The following is an 11,279-nucleotide window of genomic DNA, read 5'->3' as shown; positions in this document are numbered from 1 at the left end:
AAAAATGAAGAATAATGCTTTGAGCCACGAAGTTAGTGCCCCATGGAATATTTTAAAATTATTTAACACACATCATCTCAGTGTCAACAACTCATCACAGATAAACTATCTAATTAACAGAACCCTTCATAGTATTTGATAACTGAGTCTTGGCTCAGTTTTTATACCAGAAGGGCAATCCTTGATAAGCAGAAATTATAAAAGCAGATTTTAAAAAGCATTAATTCAGAAATAAAATAAAATTGATTTCAAATTAACCCCCTGTTGGTATTTAAACTTATTTAAAAACCACTTAGCTTAAAGATAACACCCAAGGGACTGCCTTTGACCAATCTCAGGCTTTGTCTGAACTGTCAACCTCTGTATTTTGATTCTCTTTGCTGTATACCAGCCTCTTCATGCCCATGTAATTGATATGGATTTGTGTTAGGGACAGATGAGTTTATCCTGTCATTTGAAGCTCTTCACAAGATGCCTTAATTATTAGGGCTATCAAGGATTTGTGCTGTATGTTCTACTTAGGATTGTTTTCTCTTTCCAATTCCATGTTGGCAACATTTTCAGTGACAAATCCAATAAAGAATTATAATTTGGATCTTTCTGATCATGGAAAAAGAACATCAAGAATGAACAACAATAACAGTTCATTTCTATATAGTTTTTTTTTAAAATGTAACAAAGTTATTAGTGCTACATTAAGGACAAAGACTCATGAAAAAGTAAAGGAATCTGAATAATCTCCTTACAGATTATAATTTGTGATCCTTTAATCTGTTGATAATTAATATTAGCATTATTTAGTTTTACAACTAAATGGAAAATTGTAGTTTCCAGTGAAATAACTGTAGATGAAGTAAAGGTAAGACATTTTCATTAAAAATAATGTCCTCTTGCTTAGGATACAAAGTGACAAGCAATTGGAGACAATTAAATTATAATTGTTGGGATTAGATAAATCAGGTTACCAAACTCCCAGTATAGACATTTGATACAGGTGAACTCTTTTTGGTTAGGAATCTACTTTTGTATTTCTTTGGGACTACAAGTTTAATTAAGACTGAGTGTCATCCTGCATTATACTGGGAACAGTAGAGACAGCTATATATTAACAGGTTTATGTACTTCTCAGGAACACAAACAGTATGTACTGTATGTTTCCAATTTGGTATTATGGATATGTTGATGCATAAATGATTAATGCCCAATTATAAATTGGCATTATCTTTGGGTGGTATAACTATGAATAATGGTATGAATGTTTAGCTTCATTGTCTACAATAGGCATGCTCCATGTCTACTCTATGTCTGATGTCGGGTAAAAATCTAGATAATAATCAAACCCATAAACCAGCATCACAGCAAGACTAAACATCCGTGTGTCCTCATTTTCACCAACTGAATATTGGAAATTTGGGATGTATGTATCTGAAGAAATATCACAAAACAGGCACTCTACAAATTATAACTATTTTTTTTATTACAACAGTGAAGCATGGCTGAGTGTGGAGGTGCACGTGTGTAATCCCAGCAAGTTGGGAGGCTTAGGCAGGAAGATTGCAAGTTTGAGGCCAGCCTCAGCAATTTAGTAAGGCTCTAAGCAACTTAGTGAAACCCTGTCTCAAAAATAAATAAATAAATAAATAAAGTGAAAAAGGTATGGGGATGTGGCTCAGTGGGAAAACACCCCTGGTTTTGATTCCATAAAAACAAACAAACAAAACAACAAACAAACCAAAATAACCATGGAGCATGCTCATAATTTCTTATTTCCTGTAGAAAATATTGACCTCTGTTTGTCCATATGATTTTTCTTTGTTCTTGTTAGAAGGCCATCAACATGATAGTATTAAAATTCTTGAGTTCTTACTTTTGAGAACTTAAGGCAATTATTCTCATTGGTTATGATTCAAAATATTGTATGAAAATTCTTTTCTGGAGTTTCTGATTTTTGTAGATCTAAAGTAAGATACAGCATACCCTTGCATTTTCTTAATGTCTTTTGAAGAAAAATAGTTTTTAATTAAGTATGATTTACTAATTTTTAATAGTCTGAAATCTTTGAGTATTTAGGAAATCTTGCCTGACCTAAGATGACTAAAATATTCCCCTGTTTTCTTCTAGACACTTTATAGTTGTTTCTTTTAAATTTAAGTCTTTGATGCATTTTAAGTTAATTTTTACATGTAAAAGGCAAGGATTCAGGGATATGTTTTTTGCATATTAATATTAAATTTCCAGTTATCCCAGCACATTGGAATTCAGTTTTCCATATTGAATTGCCTTGGCATGTTTATCAAATATCAACTGAATATATGGGTCTATTTTTGGACTTCTGTTCTATTGATCTATTTTTACACTATTATCTCTATTAAATAATAAGTCATACATCTTTAGAATAAGTCTTACAATCATATAGTGTATGTCTTCCAAATTTTTCTTTGTTTGCATAATTGTTTTGGACAGTTTAGTTCCTTTGCATTTTCACATACATTTTGGAATTGATTTTTCAGTCTCTGGGAGCAAAAAAAAGCCTGTTGGATTTTGAATGGGATTGTATTGCTTTTATAGATTGATTTGACAGGAATTAACATCTTAAGAATGTGAATTCTTGTGATGCATGAACATGGAATATAAGCATATATTTAAGGCATCTTTACTTTCTTTTAATAGTTTATAGTTTTTAGCATAAAAGTCTTAAATATATTTTGTTAAGTCAATCCCTGAGTATTTTCATATTTTATTTCTATTTTCAATTGAATTATTGTATCTATTTTTCTAACTCCTTTAGTTTTTATCATAATTATTGGAATATAACTGAAATATAATAAACTACAAATATGTAATGTATTCCGTTTGATCTGTTTTGACTTGTTTATACATCCACAAAACCATCATCACAATCAAGATAAAAAATATTTTATCACCTTTTAAAAGTTTCTCATATTCTTTGCTGTTGATCCCTCTTGCATCCCTAGACCACATAGGTTGGTTTTTCTGCTCTTGAATTTTATGTAACTTGAATATTCAAATATTATTAATTGTTTACCTTTTATTTTGGTACCAGGGATTGAGATCAGAGACTCTTAACCACTAACCACATCCCCAGCCCATTTGTTGTTGTTGTTGTTGTTAATGTTTAACACAGGGTCTTGCTAAGTTCCAAAGTTTTTTGGATTTTGCATTATTTGCCTACACATAATGAGATATCTTGAGCATGGGACCAAATTTAAATAAGAAATTCACTTACGCTTTAAGCATACCTTATATGCATAGCCCAAAGGTAACTTTTTGGGGTATTTTTAATGTGCCTGCCTTTTGACTGTGACCTGAAGCCACGTGTGAAGTTACCTACTTCTGTAGGTGCTCAAAAAATGTTTGGATTTGGAACGTTTCTTATTTGGGATTTTCAGATTAGGCATAATCATCCTATAAATAGAAATACAGTTGATTTTTGTATATTGCTTTGCATCCTTTGGCTTTGTTAAACTCACTTATTATTTCCATACTCTTTTTTGTTGATAAACATAACCAATTGAAAATATGGACAGATTTACTTCTTTTTCAGTTTTGTATGCCTTTTCTTTCTTCCTTTTTTTATGTTGCCTTATGCTGTGGTTAAAATCTCCACTAAAATATTATATAAAAGTAAATAAAATAAAAGTAAAAGTGGACATTCTTGTAATTTCTTTGTCTGGTTTTTGTCAAGGTAGTAATAGGGCTATTTTGTCCTTGCTTAAGCTGAAAAGAATTCTCTTTTGTCTTTGAAAGAGTGTGTTGAATTGGTTTTATTTCCTTTTTATATGTTTGGTAGAATTCACTAGTAAAACCATTCTAATATTTTCTTTGTAGGAAACTTTTAAACTACAAATTCTGTTTTTCTAATAGAGGAGCATTCAACTTATATACTGTGCTTGAAAATGTTTAAGTAGTTTATGCTATTCAAAGAAATTTCCCATTGTACCCTAGTTATCAAATTATTGGCATATAGTTCATAAAATTCTTATTTGATAGTATCTTTATTCATAATACTGGCCATTTATAGTTTCTTTTATCCCTGAGATTCTGATTTTTCAATTTTCTTGCCCTTTTTAAAGAAGTACTTTTGATATTCTTGATATTCTCTAATGTCTTCTGTTCTCTTTTATTGACTTCTGCTCACATTTTAAATGTGCCATTTCTTCTGCTTATTTCAGTTTAATATACTCATTTTAGAGACTTAAATCTTTGATTTGATTTTCCTTTTTTTCTCCCTAATAACAGTTTTAAAACTATACACTTCTGGTCTGGAGGTGTTGCTCAGAGATAGAGTGTTTGCATAGCAGGCATATGTCCCTAGGTTTGATACCCTGCACCACACAAATACCAAAAAAAAAAAAAAAAAAAAAAAAGGCTATAAACTTTCCTCTAAGGACTGCTTTATCTGCATTTTACAAATTTGATGTTATGATTCCATTTTTGTGCAGTTAAATATTTCTAATTTATTTTGTGATTTCTTCTATAACCTAGGAGTTACTTAGCCATGTAACATTTAATTTCAAATTTTGGAGATTTTATAGGCATAATTTTAGAATTAATATCGAATTTAGTTTATCTAATCAGTTTGGTCAGATAACATACTTGTTATTTTTCAGTCTTTTAAACTTTATTGTGACTTGTTTTATGCACAAAATGTTTTATCTTCCTGAGTGTTTCATGTGCATTTGAAAAGAAGATACATTTTTTGTACAGTGCTCTACAAATATATACCTAGTAAAGTTGATTGATAGTTTTGTTCAAGTATTCTATAGCAATACTGATATTTTCTTTATTAGTTAATGAGAGCATGATATTCTATAGTTATAAATTTTCTTATTTCTGCCTTTAGTTTTATCAGGTTTTGTTTCAAATATTTTGAATCTGTTACTAAGAAGAAACACATGTAGAATTGTTATTGCTTTGTGATAAGTTGGCTCCACCATCATTATAACTTGACCCTATTTAACCTGGTAATATTCATCGTTCTACTTTGTCTAATATAAATAGAGCCACTTCTACTTTCTTTAGATTAATGTTTTTGTGGCATATCTTTTCTGTATTACTTATGTTTAAAATATTCTTCTCTGTGGGTGTCAAGTGGGGACCTCTTTTAGATAGTGTAGGTCTATAAGATTTTGGAATTATTTTTCATATAACTTAACAATGTATGTGTTTTTTTGAATATTTGGAAATTTATTCCTAAGTACTTTATATTTTTAGCCTATTTTAAAATTGCATCATTTTCTACTTTTGGTTATTTTACAAATTTATTAGTGTATAATTGAAACACAATAAACTATACAAGTATACAGTTTGATCAGTATTGACCTACACATGCACTGGTAAAACCATCTGTAAAAGAAAAGCAATGATCATTTCCATCACTGTACATTTGTACTGCATGAATATATACTGTTACATGAGTATCAATATGGTCAGCTTTATCTATCATCTTGTTATATGACCTTCATTTGTCTTGTTCGCTCTTTGTTCCTTTTTTGTTTTTACTATTTCTCATCAGATTAATTTTTAAATACTTCTATTTCATCCTCATGATAATGTTAGTTATGCTCCATTTTATTTTTAAGTAATTTTTTATAGCTTACATTATATACTTCTAATTTGTCATAGTCTGTCTTCAAATAATATGATATCCTTTCACATATGCTGTGAGAAACTTATAATCTTATATTTCTATTTTTCTCCTACCAACCTTTTCAGGTATTTTTGTTATAAATTTTACTTCCAAATTTATAAGCCCCATAATATATGTATATTATTTTTGTTTGAAGGAGATAAATATGTTTAAAAATATTTTTTCATGTGTTTCTTTCTTATGATCCTCATTTCTTTGAGTAGAACCATATTCCCATTTAGTTTTATTTTCATACTTCTTGAAGAACTTCGGTTAACCTTTCCTGTTGTTCCCATTTTCTGGAAACATTTCTCTTAGCATTGGTAAGTCTGAATATACTTCTATTTCATTCTCATTTTTTAAAGGGAAGTTGAGCCTGTAAATTCTTTTAGTTTAATTTTTAAAATTATTCTTCTGTTCCTTCTCTTTCTCCTTCTTATTCTTTTATAATTTAAAGATTGTTTTAAAATTATTTCTGGCTTCCATGTTTTTTATGCCAAGCCTGTCATATTCTTTTTTTTACATATGTGTATTTTTTCTTCTTTGATTGTCTTTAAGATTTTCTCCCTAGTTTACAATAATGTGATTATCATATACCTTTGCATAGTTTAATTTTTCTTTTGCTGAGCTTCTTAGATTTATGGATTTATAGTTTTCATCAAATTTCAATTTTTTCAATTGTTATTTCAAATTTTTTTCTCTCTCCCTGCTTTCTGGGACTTGAGTTGTCCTTGTGATAGAGTTCCTGATATTTTCCCATGATCTACTTATTCTGTTTTCATTTTTATTTTCATTTCAGTCATTCTCTTTGTGTTTCATTTTGTATAGCTGATATTGCTGGTTTTTTTTTTTTCAAGTTCACTAACCTTTTCTATGTAAGGCTTAATTTCATTTGATATAATTTTTATTTCAGATATTTTACCTTTCATCCTGAAAGATTTTTTAATTGTCTTCCATTTTCTCTCCAACATATTCATAGTTTCCTCTACCTTCTTTGTCATATGGGCTGCCTTTAGTTTAGCATTCTTTTAAACTTATAATCATGTATTTCCATTTTCTCTGTCATTTTTGAATATATTTCTAATAATTAATTTTCTCTTTTCATCATAGGTCATAATTTCCTGCTTTTAATGCTTGGTAATTTTTTGTTTGATAACATCATGTATGAGTTTTATGTTGTTTTGTGAATTTTTAGGGGAGGTAATCCTTTAAAAAATTGAAAGCTCAGTTCTAGGATACTATTAAATTACTTGGATTCAATTGTATTTTTTGAACTTTCTTTTCAAGCTTTATTAATAAGCATCCAGAAATTATTTAGTCTAGAGTAATGTGTGATTATACAGGCAATACGATTCTGAGAACTCTACCCCATGCTCCATGTGTTAGAAGTTATTTCCACTCTGGTTAGTGAGAATAGAACCTACCTGTGGAGAAATATGACCTACCAGGGTTGATCTGCCTCTTCTTATCTGGAGTTTCTTTTCCTGGTCTCACACTCTTACACTTATTAGTACATAGCCTTATGTTAAGATCAAAACAATTTCCATGTTATTATTTTATTATTGCATAGTTAGAGGTCTTAGAATATTTCTTTTGATTTTTTTCAATTTACTGATAATGATGTTTCTGTTCTTGAGTGAATACAACTGATTTAGAATCCATGTGTCGATAATTTAAACTTCATACTACTATTACTTTATTCATCTGTACCCAATTTTGTATTTAATTCTATTGTCCAATTATATTATCTAATATATTTTTAACCATGCAATGATGTCTTTATTATATATAGGTGTTTAAAATCATTTCCTTAATACCTCCAAAGCCAGGCAAAAATAAACGTGCTGTTTAGCATATTAGAAATTGCAAGCATAATCATTACCTAGAGAATGGAAAACTGTCCCCAGAACATGCTTAGCCAGGAAGGAGGCCAACTTATCTGTAGACCTCTAAGAACATGGAGATGATAGACAGACTGTCCCCCATCTACCCTTCCTTCACCACCATTTGATAACACTTCTTCAGGCCTAGATCAGGAGCACGTTTCTTGCCAACGATCATTAAATGTACAAGAAGATTTTCATCATCTTCTGCAATAGAAAACTGGTTGTGTTTCTTGAGTATACCAGAAAATGTGTTGGTGCTTGAAGGGAAATGTCATGGAAAGCAAGACACTGGTCATCCTCGAGAATTATTTTGGCGGGGGATTCCTTGCCAATGATCTTCCCAAAGATGGTGTCGCAGCCAAGCTGGGTGACCTGAGCCTTAGGGATCTCATCTGCCATCTCCTATTATCTAATATTTTTAAGGTCTTTCTAGAAGACACTGTTATTCTTATTTTTGTCTCTGCTAATTGATGCTGTCAATAATTTCTACATTTGAACAGTTTATTAAATACACAGCATGTGAATTCATTGTAAATTAATTCACCATTGATATGTACCCTGACCTTCTTCCACAACTTAAGAACTGACTTGAAACAAGAACTGAAAGTTTATAACTTTGTATGTTCTGGGGAAATGTAGTACAATATAAAAGAAATATTACTGGTTTAAGAATCAGTGTAATTCTGCATCATTTGGGTTTTTGAATTAAAGTAAGAGTTATGCCAAAAAACACAGCATTTTGGTCTCACTCGCTGCCACCGCCCGTGCTCCGCGTCCTCCCAGCGCTCCGTGGCCCGACCTCCGCCGATCGCTATGGAAGAGGAAATTGCCGCGCTCCTCATCGACAATTGCTCCGGCATGTGCAAAGCTGGCTTTGCGGGCGATGACGCCCCCCGGGCTGTGTTCCCCTCCATCGTCGGGCACCCCCGCCACCAGGGCGTGATGGTGGGCATGGGCCAGAAGGACTCCTACGTGGGCGACGAGGCCCAGAGCAAGCGGGGCATCCTGACCCTGAAGTACCCCATTGAGCACGGCATTGTCACCAACTGGGACGACATGGAGAAGATCTGGCACCACACCTGCTACAACGAGCTGCGCGTGGCCCCGGAGGAGCAACCGGTTCTGCTGACCGAGGTCCCCCTGAACCCCAAGGCCAACAGAGAGAAGATGACTCAGATCATGTTCAAGACCTTCAACACACCGGCCATGTACGTGGCCATCCAGGCCGTGCTGTCCCTATATGCCTCTGGGCGCACCACTGGCATTGTCATGGACTCTGGTGACGGGGTCACCCACATAGTGCCCAACTACGAGGGCTACACCCTTCCCCACGCCATCCTGCGTCTGGACCTGGCTGGCCGGGACCTGACCGACTACCTCATGAAGATCCTGACAGAGCGTGGCTACAGCTTCACCACCACAGCTAAGCGGGAGATTGTGTGTGACATCAAGGAGAAGCTGTGCTATGTTGCCCTGGACTTCGAGCAGGAGATGACCACCGCCGCATCCTCTTCCTCCCTGGAGAAGAGCTACGAGCTGCCTGACGGGCAGGTGATCACCATCGGCAACGAGCGGTTCCGGTGTCCAGAGGCACTCTTCCAGCCCTCTTTCCTGGGTATGGAATCCTCCGGCATCCATGAGACCACCTTCGACTCCATCATGAAGTGTGACGTTGACATCCGCAAGGACCTCTATGCCAACACTGTGCTGTCTGGTGGCACCACCATGTACCCGGGCATCGCAGACAGGATGCAGAAGGAGATCACGGCCCTGGCCCCCAGCACCATGAAGATCAAGATTATTGCTCCCCCTGAGCGCAAGTACTCTGTGTGGATTGGCGGCTCCATCCTGGCTTCTCTGTCCACCTTCCAGCAGATGTGGATCAGCAAGCAGGAGTATGAGGAATCGGGCCCCTCCATCGTCCACCGCAAATGCTTCTAGATGGACTGAGCAGGTGCCAGGCACCTACTGCATGAGCTGATTCTGAAGTATAAATTTGCCCTGGCAAATGTATACACCTCATACTAGCCTCATGAAACTGGAATAAGCCTTTGAAAAGAAATTTGTCCTTGAAGCTTGTATCTGATGTCAGCACTGGATCGTAGAGCTTGTTGCTGATTTTGACCTTGTATTCAAGTTAACTGATCCCTTGGTATGTGTTTGATGCCCTGTGCATATCTTTGATTTAAGCCCTTAGTCCATGTGGCTCAATCACCTGGTGCCTGAGGTGGGAGCATGCATACAGGAAAGTCTGTGGCTTAGTGAATCTGAGACCACAGCAGTGCTTGTGCAGGGTATTCTTGTGTCGACTGACAGGCTGTTCCAGGATTGCTCAGGCTGGCAAGAGTTCCTGGACCAGTTGTCACTTCTCCCTGTTCTAACAGGGTGGGACAGTTCTAGCCTTAGGACCCAGTTTCCATTCTTACCAATGTTTTCCCGCCTGACCGCCACTGGTTATTACTTGCCTTGAGTTGGAAACGGTTTGCATTTACACCTGTAAATTTATTCATTTTAATTTATGTAAGGTTTTTTTGTACTCAATTCTTTACGAGATGACAAATTTTTGGTTTTCTACTGTTATGTGAGAACATTAGGCCCCAGCAACACTTCACTGAGTAAGGAAAAATAAAGTGCTACAGTACATGGAAAAAAAAAAAAAACAGCATTTTTTCAAAATATTATTGAATAAATAGATGAATAATTATTAATTTAATATATGTAATATGGGCTATCCCCAATTACAAATTAGTGATTAGTCTCATTTAATTGGGAAAAAATGAATCATCTGCAAGTATTCTACAATAAAATATGTAATTATATTCACCATGGTATATTCTGACTATCTTTCCAAATTTTCCCCGGTTCATAAAGTGAAGTTTGCTGCTGTTGGATTTAAAAATCTTTTGTAGCTGCTCTTTAAAAACACACATTCTTGATTTTATACCTTCCCAGATTGAGTTTTATTTTTTAATGTGCATTTATTTCTTTCTAATAAATAAAAATCTTATAAAAATCAAAAGTCAAAATGAAAAATAAACACTCAGACTTAGCACCAAGAGTATAATTCTTAAGGGAAAAATTTATAAATTGGACCATATCATAATTTAAAACTTGCCTCATCAAACATGTTAAGAATGCCTTGCAAGCACGATGCCCTGGGTTCGATCCCCAGCACAGCAAAAAACAAAAACAAAAACAAAAACAAAAAACAAAAAACCAAAAAAATAAAAAACAAAGAACATGTTAAGAAGATGAAAATACAAATTACAGACTTTCAGAAAATATTTGCAAATCATATATTTGAAAAAGAACATGTATCTAGAATCTAGAACCAACTTTCAAATCCCACCTGTAAAAAATAAATGACCCAACTTGAAAATTGCAGGAAAATATGAGCAGACTTTTCACTGAAGAGCATACACAGCGGACAAGCACATGAAAAGGTGCTTAACATCATTAGGTATAAGGGAAGGACAACATAAAATAATAAGATACTAAATGCATTCCTATCAGAATGCCTAAAATAAATAAAAATGATAATGTCAAAACTTGCCAATGATGTGAGGAAATTGAATCATTTATATTTGCTGGCACAAATGTAAAATGTCATAGGCATTCTGGTGAAGAATGTGACAATTTCCTACGAAGCTCAACATATGCTTAGCATGTGACCCAGGAAATATACTTTTTGGTAGAGACATGAAAATGTCCATACCAAAACCTGTATGTGAATGTTTAGAAGA

General features: G+C 34.1%; 1 protein-coding gene and 1 pseudogene across 1 annotated transcript; one reads left to right on the top strand and one right to left on the bottom strand.

Moving 5' to 3' along the window:
- Positions 1-7,532: 7,532 nt before the first annotated feature.
- LOC124976403 (adenosine 5'-monophosphoramidase HINT1-like) lies at positions 7,533-7,935 on the bottom strand (annotated as a pseudogene).
- Positions 7,936-8,341: 406 nt separating this feature from the next.
- LOC124976675 (actin, cytoplasmic 2-like) lies at positions 8,342-10,183 on the top strand. The gene has a single exon (XM_047539464.1). It carries the CDS (start codon positions 8,350-8,352, stop codon positions 9,475-9,477), a length of 1,128 nt encoding a protein of 375 aa, XP_047395420.1. The 5' UTR covers positions 8,342-8,349; the 3' UTR covers positions 9,478-10,183.
- The last annotated feature ends 1,096 nt before the right edge of the window (positions 10,184-11,279 follow it).

Source organism: Sciurus carolinensis, chromosome 2 (genome assembly GCF_902686445.1).
Source record: "Sciurus carolinensis chromosome 2, mSciCar1.2, whole genome shotgun sequence".
NCBI lineage: Eukaryota > Metazoa > Chordata > Mammalia > Rodentia > Sciuridae > Sciurus > Sciurus carolinensis.
The sequence above is the reverse complement of the archived record's forward strand: the minus strand, read 5'-3'. Positions and strand labels throughout refer to the sequence as shown.